We start from the raw sequence: 16,627 nt of genomic DNA on the forward strand, positions 1-16,627 counted from the left end.
AAGACGTAAAAAAAGGAAAAAAGTATCTGTGAATAACGATTTGGGAATATATAGAACCGGCGTCTGGTAGCCGGATTGTCAATACGGAGTATTTATGCTGTTTACACGAATTTAATCTTTCCTCAATGTTTCGCAGCCCATTAGTCCTTCCCGAATACTTCTGCGTATCTAATCGGTCCGAAGATAGCACGGATCATCCAACTCTTAAGTCCTCTTTTATAAACACAGATGATAGATCCCAGTTGGACCGTCAAGCCGCAATCTGATATGCCCTTAGATCCTAGCAAGTTCAGCCTCGCGGTGTGCAGGGATTAAGTACGAAGTTCGCATCTAGACCCAGATCCGATTGGCACTGCACACCGAACGCAGTAAGCTCTGACTAACACATCCATCGCGGCAGGATAAATACGAACTGAAGTAGCAAGCAAGCACTAAACACAATCTATAGTGTTGCAGTAATATAAAAATGAACATGAGATATCTATATTCTCTAGTTTGTGGTCTTCTTTCCCCCTTGGTAGGAATTTGAAACTAGCCTTAGGTACTTACTTATCGAGACTTAACATTACCGCCACCAGCAGTTATCCGTCTATGTGTAACCCAGCCTTCAACCGCGTTAACCCTTGCCCTTGTCCATGTGGCATGCTCAAAGTTCTATGGTATATCTACCCCTCCCTCAACCCCGGGCTGGGGAAATAATGAATCCCCCCTTTCATTTATAGCCGGAGCCACGCGGAATCCCAGGGATCTGGACAACTCAGAAAGTACTTACCATGAGTTTGATTGGGTCGAACCCTGCTGGGCTTGAACGTGGTTTTCTTTATTGATCATCGATTTGCATACGAGAGTGCAGCTGATCTCGAGGTAGAGTAGGTGCTCAGCGAACACATGTTTTTGAGTGTCTGCTTGGGTGGCTTCTTTTCATGCGCTTGGATGACTAGAGTAAGTTACTACAAACTATGTACGTAGGAGTTACTCATCTGCTCGTCGGGTTTGCGCTGGATCGGTATTAATAGAGTGAATTAACTAATATCTCCCAAATACAGTACGAAGGAATTCCACCGAAAAGCCGGAGATTTCCCTCGGTTCCGCATCAGATCAGGTGCCACGGGGCATGATCCTAGATAGGCTGTTTTCTCATGCGATGACTTTCTGATTGATTCGACTCCACTGTAATAGTTCGTTGTCAAATGTGATTTCCTATACGTAGTATAGAGTCTGCAAATGCCATGTGGTCGGGGTATGTATGTACCTATGTATGTACTATCTATTCTTTCTGCCTTAGTGTGCAGTAGTTACTTACTTATGTGGTGGTCAATTTAGACAGGAGGAGGGGGCACGGGTGAGTTGCCCAAATCTCCGCAAGGAGTTATTTTGGGTGGGATTTCCAAAATTCCGTGATCAAGCCACAGCGGTTAAGTTAGAACTTAAGTAGAAGTACATACATAATCTAATAATACTAATAATAATATGCCGAGGAAAGAAGGAAAGGTATGAGATCTCTGTGGGGTTGATCTATGACGCGCGCGATAGCGGATGTGACAGGTCGCTTGTTTTGACCCTTTGTATGTATGTACTGTACAGCTCGAAGCCGCCTCGAGTATGTATGTATGTATGTAATCGATGATGCCTAGACATCTTCTATGTAACTATATGCGCTTCCGCGCAGAAGATATCTACAACGTAAGGTAGGACCAGTTTAATCATGATTGATAGCTTTTTTTTTTCCAAACAAATGTTATTCCGTTCTTTGTGTCTGTGGAACTGTGGGTTTCAGCCATTTGATTGCCAAGACGTGTGGCAGTACTTTGCTCCTTGTTTGATCGCGTGGTGCTCGTGAAACGAGTCAGAAAGACCAAAGGGACGCCTGTCGTGCTAGGATAAGGGACAGTTATCCCCACAGGCGTAGAATTCCTTGGGAAGGATAGATAGTATTAGTATCTGGCTGAAGCCGGAAGCAGGGGGTGAAGAATAAGCATTTTGACACGTAACTATTATTATTATTGCGGCGCCTGACAAGTTGATATACTTGATAACTAACTAGGTACATAGTTAGATAACTAGTTACGGTGTACTCCGTAGATAAATCGTAGTTACTTCGTAGACCAGTAGTATTTCCGCTCAGCCGGCTGTCATGTCCATGCTCTCGGAGGTTGCACAACACGAACTGTGCACGGGCAAATTGGCCTGGGAGGTGCCAGCATCATCCATGGAATTCCTCAATACTAGGGTTACACGTCACGACCGGAGAATGGGTGTCAAGGCCTAGTGTTGTCGCTACGATCTGCAACGGCCGCGGCGCCGGGTCGAAGTCCGGACTCTGGAACTCCACAAGACAACCACGTAATAATAAGTTACCGATCATTATTATTTACCAGTTGGCTCGAGTAGATACTTCGTAACTAATAGATGCGAATATCATTCCCGTCAATAGTTGCTGGGAGAAACGGTCTCTCTGCACGCACGGCCACTTTATTGATCCTGGCGGTGGGGTTAGATGCCGTCTAAGATTGTCGATGATAAACGTTGTTTTTGCCATTGGCATGATATCATACGTGGCTGATCAAGATCTACCATAGTCTAGAGTAGATTATGTCTATGTATCATTGTATGAAGCGACGTCAATAACTTATTCGAGGCCCTGCCAAGTAGCTTTCAATCGACGAACTCATGATAACTATTGTGGGAATAAATGGACACTGATAACGAATAATTTGGAGACTCTTTTGTCACTTCTACGCTAGTTATCATGGGTATTATTGATCCCAGCCGTAGCGTTGATTTTGCTATCTGTCCAAACTGATGCATGCTCGGGCCCTCGACAGGCATATCCAGTGGCGCCAGGCAAAGGACCACTGGGTGACTGGGGTGATATGTCGCAAATCTGCTCTGTGCCCACATTCCTCATTATCTATGGAGTAGTAGTTAGATAGTCTCCGTCTATCAGCATTAATAGGTCAGGTGTCAAACGGCACTGTTCTCGTAGAGTCCGGAGAACGGAGTATACTCCAGAGTATTGTACGACCTTGCTTAATTTCGGTATGAGTTGCTCTTCCTCAATTGGCGGGTAGTTTGAGCGTAAATGGACCGCCCGCACTGGGAATATGTGTTGACCAATAAATCCGACTATACAACCAGTAGTGAGCGATGATCGTCACGCTAGACCATGTGTCAGGACTCAGGACTCAGGAAAAGTCCAATCCCAGGACACAGGTCACCTCACCTCGTCGGTCATGTGATTCTCACCTCGCACGGACCCTTTTAGAGCCCACCTCACCTCGTTAAATTCTAATCCCACCTCGTCCCCTAGTTATCCTCTCCGGGGGGAGACTATAGTTAAAGGTCTTACCTAGGAAGGGGGTCGCTCCGGGTCCCCAGCTTATATTGGTCGGTGAGCTTGTATCCTATAATCCCAAATATCCTTCCCGGGCTTTAACACCCGCCCGGTGAGATCTTTACCGGGAATAAAACCCCTTTTAACTATTATACTTACCCGGAGCGAAGGGGATTGCTCCGGGTAAGACATTTAACTATACTTAACAGGAATGACCCCCGGGAACGGCACAGTGGCTAGTCATGTGACCTTACCTGGGAGGGATTATTATAACGAGGTGAGGTGGGCTTACAAGGCTTGGCGCTTTTTTAGTCCGTGCGAGGTGAGGATCACATGACTGACGAGGTGAGCTGACATGTAGTCACAGTCCAATCCTCCGTAGCTGCACCCAATTTTGGGGTTCATGGTGGGCCGGTTCACTCACTGACATCCGCAACCGGACACGCATCGAGGATCGAGGTTCTCCCTTGTCTCTTCCGCGGGAAAAATGGTGGCAGCAAACTGGGTCAGAACTTGAGTAGTACTGACATTTTCCGGAGAAAACTAATCGTTCATTCGGTAAATAATACACGCAATACAATACAATTTACATTGTAACCCTGGTGGGCTATGGTCCCCAGCGAAGGGATGACACAGTTACCATGCAAACCCGCCATGCGCCTGTTCCCGGCTAGGGAGGATACTTGCTGTTGGAAGCAAGGAGCACAGGGATGCTCAGAGGTCGAAGATCCTTGGAGATGATCTCTGAGAAGCGCCACGTGAAGTAGGTCACATCCAGATCCTGCATGCTAGACACTCCGCGTGTTGTCGGCCCTGGGGCCGTCCGTTTCGCCACGGCTTCCAAGTTCCGACACAGACCGGGGGAGTAAAAAAGGCCTCCAAGGCCAGGGTGCCTGGCTGTGACACGCTGCGATCTGAAGACGGAGGCAAGACCGCTGTTCCGGGAGAGGCCAGGCGGTTAAGTTAGGATCGATCGTCGCGGCCCCAACGTTGTCGTTTGGGTAAGATCCTCCAAATGCCGAAATTCTTCAGCACGGGGTCCGAGGAACCTGGTTGGTATCCGCGCGAAGAGAGACGAACGAGACGATATCATTTGCAGCCCTGCCGGATTAACATTTAGAGAAGCTCCACTTCCCTCTTTCGCACATGGAGTCCATGTTGATGTGAAGGTCCATGTTGCTCTCCCGGATCCTGGCGACTTCGCCGCCGAGCCATGCTGACCCCATATGGACGAGCATGGGCTAGTTTCGCGCCTGTGGTCGTCCGCCATTCGCGCACGATTTCTTCCCTCTTCTTTTCAGAGACATCAAGCTAGGAATTCAGCGCCAGATCGACATCACGCTTGCCTAACCAGGTTATCTACACTGCCCCGTGAAGGCAGGTCGGTGTTCTCTGCATGCTGCACCGTGCAGATAGCTGTCTTCCGTCCGGACACAGGCAGCCGGCGCCCCTCTCTTGCTGATCCATTAGAACGCTAGATAATCATCGCGTGCTCAGAGTAGCCCACTGTTTAAAGCAGCTGGCCACGCATTGGGGCTGGACAAGAAAAAGAACAGCTGTCGGGGACCATGACTATCGTCTAAAGACTCTAGTCTGCTTAGTCCGTAGTAGTATCCCAGACTGCCAGTTGTCAGCCGGAGTTCGTAGGGAAGAAAAAAGAAATTTAAATTATTTACCAGCATTAGCCCAGAAGTCTGACAGGGAGACCCAAAAAAAGTCAGTTCAAGCCTCAAGGTTACCCCCAGACACGACCTCGTGGTTTTACGAGGCCGGGCGGATTTGCGCGCAGTAGTGCACATCAACCCGTTGCTTGGCCGCGGTCCCGTCATCTGGGATCCCTTCTGAGCCGTGCTGAGGATCTCTTCTCCCTGAGCAGGAGAGGATCGGTGGGCAAAGATGATAATAGGCAACGAGGCTGAACAGAGAGAACAGTATTCACAGTAGAGATGTAGCACCCATCCGATAATTATAACGAAGCCCTGGATGTCACTAGATAGCTGGAATTGTGGCTCAGGTATATCCACTGTACAATACTGTACACGACTTGTGGACGCGGATTGTATGGAGTGAGTGCTGTGCGTCCTTGGGAAGTAGTAGTAGTTGTTGTTGCTGAGAGGGCGGTCGCCGCCTCCGGTCTCACCAAGTAGTCCACGACTATCCATTCCCCCTCGTACTCCTGCTTTGACTCCCTCTTTTCTTTCTATCTCTCTCTCGTCGGACTTTAATTAATTACTGCCATGCTTCAGACTTCTGCTTAGGGGCACCGCTGTCGCACCTAGCCTGAACGTTATTCTATCGTAGCTCCCGCTAGACTCCCACGCGCCCTTGGCCCGTCCGTTTCGCTCAGCTCCTCAACCCCGTCCCTTCAGACCACCAGATCCTACGTTCTCCCCTGGCCTTGCACTCTGCGACTTGCCTCTGTTCGACAGTCCTGCCCCGACTCAGGTCTATCAGTGCACATTCCCAACGGACGCTACTACTGGGCCCGGGCTCTCTCAATTGCGATTCTTCCTGCGACCGGCTGTACTGAAGCTGGCTCGCGTCCATCATCGCGGATAGGTACTTCCCCCTCTATCATCTGTCCCGCAGGAGATCAAGTTGGACAATGTCTTGACTCTCGCTTCAAGTCTTTGGACCTTCCGCCGTCTGCAGATCGCATACTGACATGCAGGATTAGGTCCTTGCCCTGCACTGCGAGCTGCCTTGACCGCACCCTCGGACACTATCACGCCTAATCTTTTCCGTCTTCAGGGAGCGTTATACAGTCGACAAGATTCCCCGCCCTCATCGCATTCTCAGGCTCTAGTCCTGCTGCGTACCGGCAAATCGAGTGCCCTCCGGATCTGACACTGTTCCGGTTTGGCTTTCGCTACCTAGTTCTTGGTAACATTTGGACCTTGGCCCTTGCCTTGTTTTTGACGTCTGGATATAAGAACCGTCCTGGACTTGGGATTCAGTCTGAGATAGTCGCGCCAGGGATAGTGCAATCAGTGGATGAGCGCAAGATATTGCGAAAGAGTCCGTTTCAACTATTGCAGGTCCGGAAACATGAGATAGCGCGAACTCTGGGGTAGCACTCTCTACAGCGCATTTCTGGAACAGCTTCCCCAATATCTCCCTAAAACTTGATCATCAATGGAATCCTCAGTGGGCCGTCGTCCGTGGGAGGACACGAAAATGGGCCCTCAAACCCCTCCTGTCCCGTCCTCACAGACCCTTCCTTCGATCTCCACGCTTACGGCGAGTATGAACACGGGTCCTCCGCCTGCGTGTGAGAGATCTCCGGGGAACTCCTCAATGAACACAGTGGAGCGTGATTCTGGGAATTGGTCGATGCCGCAGAGTACTAGTAGGTGACCAGCTATATCATCAGTTATGACACAGATGGCTAATTTCGCAGGGTCTTCAACATATTCTAATACTACGAATGGAACGAACAATTATCATTCATTGTCATTCCTCACCTCATCACAACCTTCGCCTAACCGTCTATCCGGCGTCTCTGACCGATCTCCATTTTCCAATGAGCAATCAAACACCCCTTCTTCCGGCGCCGCGCACCCATCCCCGGGCTACAACTCAACACAGCAAACCTCAACGTTACCCTCCATCAATCAGAACTTCGAGGCTCCTTCTCATCGTGGCAGCATTGCAGACATATCGGATTCACGACGGAGTAGCGTGGATAGTCGGATGAACCAGGGCATCAGCTCCTTAGCCATCAACCCCGCTTCGCCTTACCACAGTACAAATGCTTCGCAATCATCCATTGTATCCGGTCTTCAACGGGAGCGCGGTATTCCACCTGACAAGAATGGTGCCTATCGGGGTCCCCGGTACTCCGGCGGGCAACCACTTTCTCCGCTAGGACCCCGAGAGCACCGCAGCTTCACAGCTGGCCGTACTGCACCTGCGATCTCTTCTAACCCGCGTTCAGAGATCTACAATGCCGAAGCTCCTACAGCGGGTCTAGCTTACGCTTTTCCAGATCCCGATGTCGCGCGCTCGAGTACAAGCTCTACGGAGAAATCAACTAGGGCATCTAATCAGTTTTCTCGTAAGGGTAGCACTGCGGAATCCCTTGCCAGTAGTGTATTGACTACCGACTCGCGTCTGCCTCGAGGGCAGCAGGGTATGTCACACTCCTGGCTCTACTCGAGCATGTATCGCTAACATACTACAGAGCTGCCCCAGAACGTACACCACCATACTTTGCAGCACAAGCAGGTGCGAGAATTGATGGGGGATCCCGAGTCGCCTAATAGCAATACCCCGTACAGTCGAACGCCCGAGCTTCGCGTCACCCATAAATTGGCTGAGAGGAAGCGTCGTAGTGAAATGAAGGATTGCTTCGAGATGCTACGAATGCGCCTGCCACAAAGTCAGAACAATAAATCTAGCAAATGGGAAACCTTAACGAGAGGTACGTCATGACACGATGAAATACGGTTTCAGATAGCTGACTGTATATAGCGATTGACTACATTAGCCAACTTGAGAAGACAGTGAACCAAGTCCGCCGCGAGAACAGCGTCCTCAGAACAGAGGTTGACGAGCTTCGGACTCAGCTTAGCCAACAGCAAGCAAATGGCCAGTCCCGGCAGCAGTCTATGTACGACCATCATTCGATTCATGGAGCCCCGCCTCAGACGAACGGGCAGGTCCAGGGCCCCAATATGTTCCCTAATTACGGTGGTCCGAACATGGCACAAGACCAAGCCCGTACATTACCTCCGCTTATGAATGGATCCGTGGCTCCTATGCAAGGGGTACAATATACTGATGAGAGAAGATAGCACGATATTCTCTCATTGACTTTATAGAGGTCTCCTCTAATCGCTGCGGCCACTGCCTGTTTTTCGTCTGCCATCTCAGCCTCATTTTAGTGTACTCCTGCATCAGGATATAATACCTGTTCGGAGTCCTGCTATTGCATTCTTAGCCTCCATTCGATCCGAGCATCATCTTGGGGCTAGTTCAGGATTGTCTCATGTGCGTTCTTTTGCGAGTTCGTGGAATATTTCTCTGCATTGGGGGCGAGGGCCATGTTCCGGGGGGGCAAGATCTTCGGACCGGTCCACCATCTATTTCTCATTTATTTTTTATTTTTCATCTTCATTGGGCTTACCGGGGTTTCTGGGCTGGTCGAGGAGTTTAGTGCTCTCACTGATGTACCAAAAGCGTGATTGGGGTGTATCTGGTGTCCTTTGATATCCTTCTGAATTACCATGCTCTGTCGTGTATATGAAAACTAGCGGTGCCGTAGTAGACGGCGTGCATTTTGCACCTCCAGTTGTTGAAAGTCTCTCAGCATTCTGATTCTGAGACCAAGTATGCTCGCTTGGTAAACGAAATAGCAATATGAACGAATCTCCGTTTAGCAAGTCTGACTTACGGGATTTTCTCTGCTCAGAACATTTTGCTGCTCTCTCATAACGTCGTTTCTATTTACGAGCAGACACCTAGACTAGGATCTGGTGGAGATGTGGCTCGTGGCGATTGATCTATAATTATTCGTGTAGGCGCTGGCTAGTATCAAGTGTCGCCCGTGACTTCGTATGTACATGGTCTGATTGGCGACCCGTTACTCTTCTCTCCAGGAAATCTCCCGTGTCCCTGGCCCCAACAGAACAACCACTGGCCCGGCGCTTAGAGACCAGCAGAGTCTTGCTGTCCACTGGATATACAGGATGGCTTGAAACTATTTCAAACAGGCTTCTAATTGGAGAAGCTGTATGCCTCGGCGCCAAGTGAGGTTATGCGAATGGACAGGTTACGGCATCAATTCTGAGGGACTGGAGAGTGTCTCCAATCAAGAGCCCCATGCCTCTATTCAACGACCTCATCTACCAGGAACGGAGCGACTAATTGGAAGCCAGACCATCACGGGTCGCGAATCGAAATGAGTGGTCATTATCTAGGCAGGCCCGCGACATGGCAGGGTCCTCCATGCGTGCGTCTTGTATGCTTCTGCACCTTTCTTTCATCCGAGCTGCCTGGTTATTGACGCTTTTCATTCACTCAACTGCCTTTCTCACACAAAAACCATTGTCATATTGTCGAAGCATTTCCTTTGTCTGATCGTATTGTTTTGTGGTATTCAATGTCTTCTCAGTCGTCTTGAACATTATAGACTCGCCTTGCTCTCTTTTTTGCCACGCAGCAAATTAATCCTTGTTTCTATATCTAGATGATGATATTCTTTGTATCTTAGAGCTTGCTTTTCCTTTCACTAACATTGCTTCTCCTTCGATAGCATAATACTCGTGCACCGGTACGTCCATCGCTCCCCTCCAAACAAGCACCAGCATCTGACATTGATTAATCCGGTCCTACAGACAGCTCAATGGCTTCCAACGTCCAGATTAACCAGTCTTCTCTCCGACCTCCTGCAGTCCCCAACTTTCCTCTTTCCTCTCCGATAACAGAGGAAGTATCGAGCCTGAGCTGTTCCTCGGGGGACATGGACATGGAAAAAAGTAAAACAATTGAATCTCACGTCCGACGCCATATCGCAGCCTCGCACAATGTCGCAGAGGACATGGGAAATCAAACCGATACGGCTCTGGGGATGTATCTCGATCCTTCCAGTGCCGAACATGTTCGACGCAGGCCTTCCACAGAAAAGCAATATAAATCGAACCGAAGACAGAGTATTCACGGCATTGTTAAGAAGCAGAAACCGACAGGTCTTAGCTTGATCACAGATTTCTCAAGGACAGAGTCCAGCAAACGAAAAGAGGAGCCTCCAGCGCCCTTCGTGGACCTTAATGACTTGAAGTTGCTATCGAAAACTAGGGAGAAACAAAGGTCTGCGAAGAAGATAAAGCACATTTTGCGGAGGGTGCCTCATGCGGGATATCATGAGCTTGAAGGTGGATCTTCTGAACCACAGCCACTCCAGCACCAATTGACCAGCCAAAATGGCACTGGGCAGACAAATTCTGTTCAAGGGCCCCATGGTCTGTCGCCATCGGATAGGCCGATCGTCATTGGGATGCAGTTTCCGTATGATGCCGAAAGAAATAAGGAGGACGGGGTCAACATACTGTTGTCTAAAGAGCCGGAAAGCGCTCAGAGCCAGGCTACGCCAATTACACCATCTATAATAGTCACACCTGCTACTGAGGATCCAGATTGGGTAACTGATACCACCGGACCTCGTCACCCTCGCCCGACATCCAGCATTTACTCGGACCACACGCTACACGCTTCCAGGAGAGAAATTGATATTCCTCCAGTACCTGCGATTCCAGAGCAACATAGAACTGAGAAGCTTACCAAGGAGAACTCTCTAGTGTCGTCTTCGGATCCCACAGTTTCACAGAGCAAACAGCGACCGTTTTCATCCGGAACGGTGTTTGAGGAGGACGAAAGCCCGGGGCCTACTAGCGGTGGACAATCCTTGGCTAGAGACACAATACTCCATCGCTTGAGTATCAACACGGATACAAACAGACACCAGTCGCAAGGATGGTGGACGTATCTACTTTCTCCTCTTCTAAGCAGGTCCAGCACCATGATGACTCGAAAGAGGACTCCCGATACGGAGCGGCCTTCTATGCCATCAGCCTCTGCAGCATCAGTCACTTCTACAAATTCAAGTGAGAAATGGTGGGAGAAAACCAGCTTTTCTCCAGAAACACCGAAGACATCTACCACCAGACAGAGCGCCGTGACGACGTGGTCCAACATTGGGGAACGATCTTTAGCCGAAAAGGATGAAAGCAATGATCCGTTTACCGACTTCAGCCAATGCTTTGCAACGGATTCTTTCTTTGACACCGGCGGTCGAATAGCGGGCTCCGCTGCTGAGTACTACCAAGCTTGCGCAAGTGAACTGCTAAGCAGAACACCATATTTCGAATGTGTCAATCATGTGTGCTCGGTTACTCCCAGAGACCGAGCAGTGGTCGTGGACAGCCCGGAAATTACTGCAGATAGCGATCATGACCATATTGTGGTTAATCCGAATAACCCATTCACCACTGGCAACACAGGATCTAACCGTGAACGCTCGGACTCTGAATCAACGATCATCGAGGAAGGATCTGTTGCTTCACCCAGCGAAAATTCGGCTCGAGTTCGCAGCGTTGAGTCGCCAGTTCGTGGGGTCAGATCTGAAACGTCCCCCGTCGCATCTAGGCGTGAGTCATTTGCGGGGAGATCGAGACCACCAGCACAACCTTCAGAAGCGCCTTTTGAGTCACGAAGCGCGGAGAGTGACCATACAGATGCAGCAAATCCTCCACCATATTCACATTTCGAGACGGGGAGGTCCTTCCCCCGTTACAGGGCGGTCTTCCCACCAGCGCGCCCTGCCCAACCAGAGTCCCCGGATCCAATATCTCCAGGATTTCAAGAGACGATGGTGAGCAGAGGATCGCTGCCGATGGCTGATATAGAACAACCGCGCCAACCTCTGCCAGCATATAATTCGGATACTCGCTCCGTTGGGTTGCCTCCTCGTCCAGGTCTTCCAGTTACGATAGCCGACATGGGCCACCCCAGTACTGCACAGAACGAAGCAGAAACTCGACGAAGGAGACTGGAGAAGGAGGATGCTATTGGTAGGAAAGTCGGAGGTCTCTGGCGCGGTAGGGGTCCCTTTAGCAAGAAAGGCTGTTTTGGAAGACCGGGCCGTGAGGGAAGAGTGAGACGCAGGTGGTACATCGGGCTTGGGGCCATCTTCCTCCTTATAGTTGTCCTCGCGATTGCACTAGCCACGACGCTCACGAGGAAGGGTGACGATACTCCTGTTCAGTCTCAGTGGCTTAATCTAACGGGATATCCGCCGATGCCAACGGGTATCTCCACCATTGCGGGCCCCGAAGCTCATGTGGAGAATACGGGGTGCGTCCATCCATCGACAATGTGGAGCTGTGCGCTCCCCAAAGAGCAACATGCGATGAACAGTCCGTATAGCGCAGACGAACCGAATTTCAGAGTTCAGATCAGGTTCCACAATGGCACCTACGGCAATTCGACTACGGTTGCGTCGAAATCTACACGGACTGCGAAGAGGTCCATTCCGGGCTCAAACGTAGCAGTTCGTTCAGTCTGGAAACGACTGCTTCGACCGAGAGATCTCTTTGCTGAGAATCTCTTCGATCCCTCGCCGGCAGCTCCTAGCATCAAGGATCAGATATTTCTGGGAAATACCACGGATAACAATACGGTCCCTTATGCTGGAGAAGAGACGCCTTTTTTCATCACCATCTTGTCACCGGCTAAAGTTTCAGCGTCACGTCTCACCCGACGGGCGGATGACAACGCCTTTCCGAATCTTACTTCAGTTATTCCAGGTCCTGACATTGCTAGTGACGGGACTGCAGCGGCAGCTAATCTTTATCCGTTACCTGTATCTCAGCCCATCCGCTTATACAACCGCGGTTTGCCAAGTGAGCATTACGGCTTCTATACGTACTTTGATCGATCCATATTTCTGAAATCCACCGCTCCTCTGAATGACAGCGACACTGGAGAAGTTCCTGATGACGAGGACGGTGGATCGACGAAATCTGAGGCCCACGTCCGATGTACGTGGTCACAGACGCGTTTTCTGGTTCAAATCTGGACGCAGCCAGATCGCTCCAGTATGACACTTATTGGAAATTCAAGTACCAAGGCTTCTGCCGCTTCGTCGCGGGCGACGGACTCAGGCGATGCGCAAAACGTGACCAGTTCCTCTGCGGACGATTTCACGCGCCCCGGTTCCTTTCCTTACCCAGTAACCATCACCTTGGATCGCCATGGAGGCAACACCAAGGAGAAGATGGTCTACTGCTATGGCATGGACGATCGGGAACGCATCATCCCAACGGATAAAAAGCTTCAGCTGGAATTTCGCGGGTTTGGAGGGACGTTGATCAATCCAGCTCCGGGGATATTCAATATCACCAATGACAGTGACTCCGATTCTTTGGTGGGCATAGACGGGGGCACAGGAGGCTGCTCGTGCCAGTGGAGGAACTGGATTCAGACCTTGTAGTGTTGAGCGCTACTAGCCATTGGATGTTTTGCTCTTTAGATATGAAGTTGACGGCTGATTGACTCGATTAATGTACGGAACTTGTTGAGGCTAGGAACTCATGTTCACTCATTTTGTCCTTCTAGGATGTATGCATAATCTATATATCTCTCATCATTGGCATGTAACTGCATCAATAAGGCCCTAATGTGCTTGGTGTGCTAGACGGGTCAATCTAAGTAGTTCATGGAACTCAGATAATGTGCGTAGATCAACATTTGTCTCGGCCGTACTATCCTGTACCTATTTCAGGCACCCGTGAATCAGGTAAACTCGTATAGACAACACGAGGACACCGATACATAGTGAAAACTCGGCAGGCTAGAGTGGATTCTCCAGCAAGCTCAGGCTATCCATCCCTATGGTTAGAGCTTTCAAAGACAAAGACATAGAAGAACTCATCCAGGAACTCCATAGGATGGGACTCTTCGGGAGAAAAACATCACACACACATCACGTGTCTTAGTTGACAGCTACGGATTAAAATAGTAATACTAAACCCCTACAGCAGGTCATAATAAACAAAGACACCAAGAGTCCCCAACATTATATATTAAAATTAATAACATGGATATACTAACCCATTGTATCAATATATAGTAGTAAGTAATAATCCAACTCCTCCACTAATTACATGTCTTCCCCCTTTTTTTTTTGCCCCCCTGCCTTCCTCAAATTATGTATTTAGCATTAGAACGAGAATGTCATATGAAAATGAGAGAAATGGCATTTATGCCAGAACCATGAAGGCGCCCCAGACAGCAGATAGGGCGATGGCAGACATGTAACCGAACTCAGGAGAGAGCAGCTTGTTGGCAGGACTGGATAGGGCAGCGCTGGAAGTGGGAGAGACTCCGGAGCTGGAGCCAGAACTAGAGCTTCCAGAGAGAGAGCCAGAGCCACCGATACCACCAGCACCAGAGCTGGTAGAACCAGAGCTGGAAGATCCAGAGGAAGTGCTTCCTGAGCCGGTGCTGGGTCCACTGCCAGAGCCAGAACCAGAGCCACCGCCGATGCCACCAGCACCACCACCAGTGGTAGTTCCATTCTTGGAGCCAGAACCACCACCGATGCCACCGGTGGTAGTTCCATTTTTGGATCCAGAACTGATACCACCGGTACCAGGTCTAGTTGCGTTGTTGGGACGAACATAGCCGGTTGCGAGGACATAAGGAACAGTGGCAGAAGGCTTGTGGCCAGAGCCAGTGAGGATACTAGAGAAGGTCACGTTGGAGTAGCTCGTGGTGTGAGAGCAGCGAGGGCAGTGAGTGTCGGTGACAATCACAGTATCCGTTATAGTTCCAGTTGAACCGGCAGCAGGCGCGTCCGTGGTTGCAGCAGCAGACGTAACAGCGGCGGTAGTAGAAGGTGTCACAATAGGTCCAATGGGCGCGACGGAGTCAGCTCGGGCTGGAACGGCCGCAATGGCCAGAGCAGCGATAGAAGCAGTACGGAAGAACATTTTGGTGTCTTTTTTTCCCTTGTGGTGATGAACGAGACTGTATGTATATGAAGTCTGGGGAACGAGTGGCAAGCCCTGACAGGACGTGTTCAGACTCCGCTTTGGAGATGTGCGTAGCTAATTGCGATTGTTAGTATATGAAATGTTGTATGATATTGTCGAGAGTGCTTCGTGTACTCACCAGTTCCAAAAGAAAGCTGTTCAAGGAGGGATGATGGAAGGAAGATGACCCCCGGGATTCTCAACTAGATACTTATAGATCTCAAGTGGCGACTGCATCCGGATACCATACACTTTCAACCTATCGATTGCGTCTTCTCAGATAAGCTTTCTGCAGCCCCGACTGTCCCATGGATTGAACCCGCTGTGGCTAGATCTCTCCATCGTCCCGGATTCAGCCAACCAAGACGAGTGGCTGAAATGCAGTCATTATTGGCGAAGAATGTTCCGTGAAGAAATAGAAGTCAGTAAGTATGTAGTCACGTGCCGGAGGTTCTGGTCATTGACAATGCTCACATGCCAGGCGGCTCGCATCGTCGTGGCTGCAAACGGTCAGATACTATATCAAGATTGACTAAAACCACGGTTTCGACTGGCAATGTTCAAGTCTAATGCTACCGTCGCCAGAGACCTCACGCCAGGATTCAGTTGTAATTCTGACTGTCGAGTCGCAGAGTATTTTCTAGCGATGTGTACTAAAGCAGTGATACGCAGGACCCCGAGAGTCTGGAGCGTCTATGGAAACCGAGTTCGCCGTACGCAAGCAAGACAACTTGTGAATGAGCGGCTTGATCCCATAACTCCCGCATTAAAAGGAAACAGAGACGATAATCGCGCCGGGTGTTTCTTCGCAGGAAATCCAGTGGCACATGCTATTATTCCTCTACTGCGAGGTGGGATGTTAATTTTAATCCACGAAGAACCTGAATATGCCGATTTCAAGGTGTCTTCTCGAAGACTGCGAGCAAGAGAAGCCGGGCAGCTCTCAGGAATACCACGGTCAGCAGTGCCGATCTCCCCCAGGAACTTCGCGGTCTTTCAACTAGACCAGGATTCTAATTAGAATTCTAAATTCCAAGGCAATTAGTCCACGCAATCAACTGGATTATGTCAAGTCTCCGTTCAGGTACTGATGCAACCCAACGGCCGAAGAAAGCCACTTCTTTCTGCATGCGGAAGGACGGTCACATCACCTTACTGACTGGGAACACCACTGGTTTTTATCCAGTTCCTCCTGTTTTTCGACTCTCGTTCACTGACAGTATAACGTTCCAACCAGTTCTCTCGATCTGTTTCCACTGTATATCTTATGTCGACTTGAGACTTCGTGTGTGTGATCCCGGCGCTACATTCATTGCCACGGGATCTCCTCAACAACCCCATTCACAGTGGTCAGAACATCAATCGACCACGGAAATGACGTGTAGTTGTACTTCAGCCGCTGGTATCTTTCAATGTAACGTATAAATACACCTCGATATGTCACGTCGTGACGGTCATTGTTGTTATGGCGTTTAATTCTGAAGTGACGCTCTCAAGAAGCCACAGGAATAGCGACCTATGTTGTCAACCCCACTAGGCAATCACCGTATCAACTCGCGGTTTAATAATCATAGTATTCCACGAGCTTTTGAGATCGCAGACCCTTGCACTTTTCAATGTGAATCAGAAGGGCCTCCAGGGCGGAGGTCACACCAGGTATCCCCGCAGAACTACATACTGCGGATAACTTTGGCCGTGACAATAATTCGCTATTGAGCCATCCGTCATCAGCAAAGGAGTTTGATTCAAGAAAGACATG

General features: G+C 49.7%; 5 protein-coding genes across 5 annotated transcripts; 3 read left to right on the forward strand and 2 right to left on the reverse strand.

Moving 5' to 3' along the window:
• Positions 1-4,716: 4,716 nt before the first annotated feature.
• Positions 4,717-5,587, reverse strand: C8Q69DRAFT_244879 (hypothetical protein). Its single transcript, XM_028626533.1, has one exon. The coding sequence runs from the start codon at positions 5,494-5,496 to the stop codon at positions 4,828-4,830; it is 669 nt and encodes a 222-aa protein (XP_028486075.1). The 5' UTR covers positions 5,497-5,587; the 3' UTR covers positions 4,717-4,827.
• Positions 5,588-6,177: 590 nt separating this feature from the next.
• Positions 6,178-8,227, forward strand: C8Q69DRAFT_244930 (putative HLH transcription factor). The gene is made up of 4 exons (XM_028626534.1): positions 6,178-6,683; positions 6,735-7,466; positions 7,518-7,757; positions 7,808-8,227. Exons 1-4 carry the CDS (start codon positions 6,470-6,472, stop codon positions 8,128-8,130), a joined length of 1,509 nt encoding a protein of 502 aa, XP_028486076.1. The 5' UTR covers positions 6,178-6,469; the 3' UTR covers positions 8,131-8,227.
• Positions 8,228-9,272: 1,045 nt separating this feature from the next.
• On the forward strand, positions 9,273-13,509 carry C8Q69DRAFT_498105 (hypothetical protein). Its single transcript, XM_028632293.1, has 2 exons — positions 9,273-9,608; positions 9,673-13,509. Exon 2 carries the CDS (start codon positions 9,681-9,683, stop codon positions 13,323-13,325), a length of 3,645 nt encoding a protein of 1,214 aa, XP_028486077.1. The 5' UTR covers positions 9,273-9,608; positions 9,673-9,680; the 3' UTR covers positions 13,326-13,509.
• Positions 13,510-14,054: 545 nt separating this feature from the next.
• Positions 14,055-15,026, reverse strand: C8Q69DRAFT_465264 (hypothetical protein). Its single transcript, XM_028630476.1, has one exon. The coding sequence runs from the start codon at positions 14,824-14,826 to the stop codon at positions 14,095-14,097; it is 732 nt and encodes a 243-aa protein (XP_028486078.1). The 5' UTR covers positions 14,827-15,026; the 3' UTR covers positions 14,055-14,094.
• C8Q69DRAFT_244961 (hypothetical protein) lies at positions 14,999-16,361 on the forward strand. The gene is made up of 3 exons (XM_028626535.1): positions 14,999-15,825; positions 15,906-15,952; positions 16,055-16,361. Exons 1-3 carry the CDS (start codon positions 15,425-15,427, stop codon positions 16,291-16,293), a joined length of 687 nt encoding a protein of 228 aa, XP_028486079.1. The 5' UTR covers positions 14,999-15,424; the 3' UTR covers positions 16,294-16,361.
• Positions 16,362-16,627: the final 266 nt, after the last annotated feature.

Source organism: Paecilomyces variotii (assembly GCF_004022145.1).
Source record: "Paecilomyces variotii strain CBS 101075 chromosome Unknown C8Q69scaffold_4, whole genome shotgun sequence".
NCBI classification, from domain to species: domain Eukaryota; kingdom Fungi; phylum Ascomycota; class Eurotiomycetes; order Eurotiales; family Thermoascaceae; genus Paecilomyces; species Paecilomyces variotii.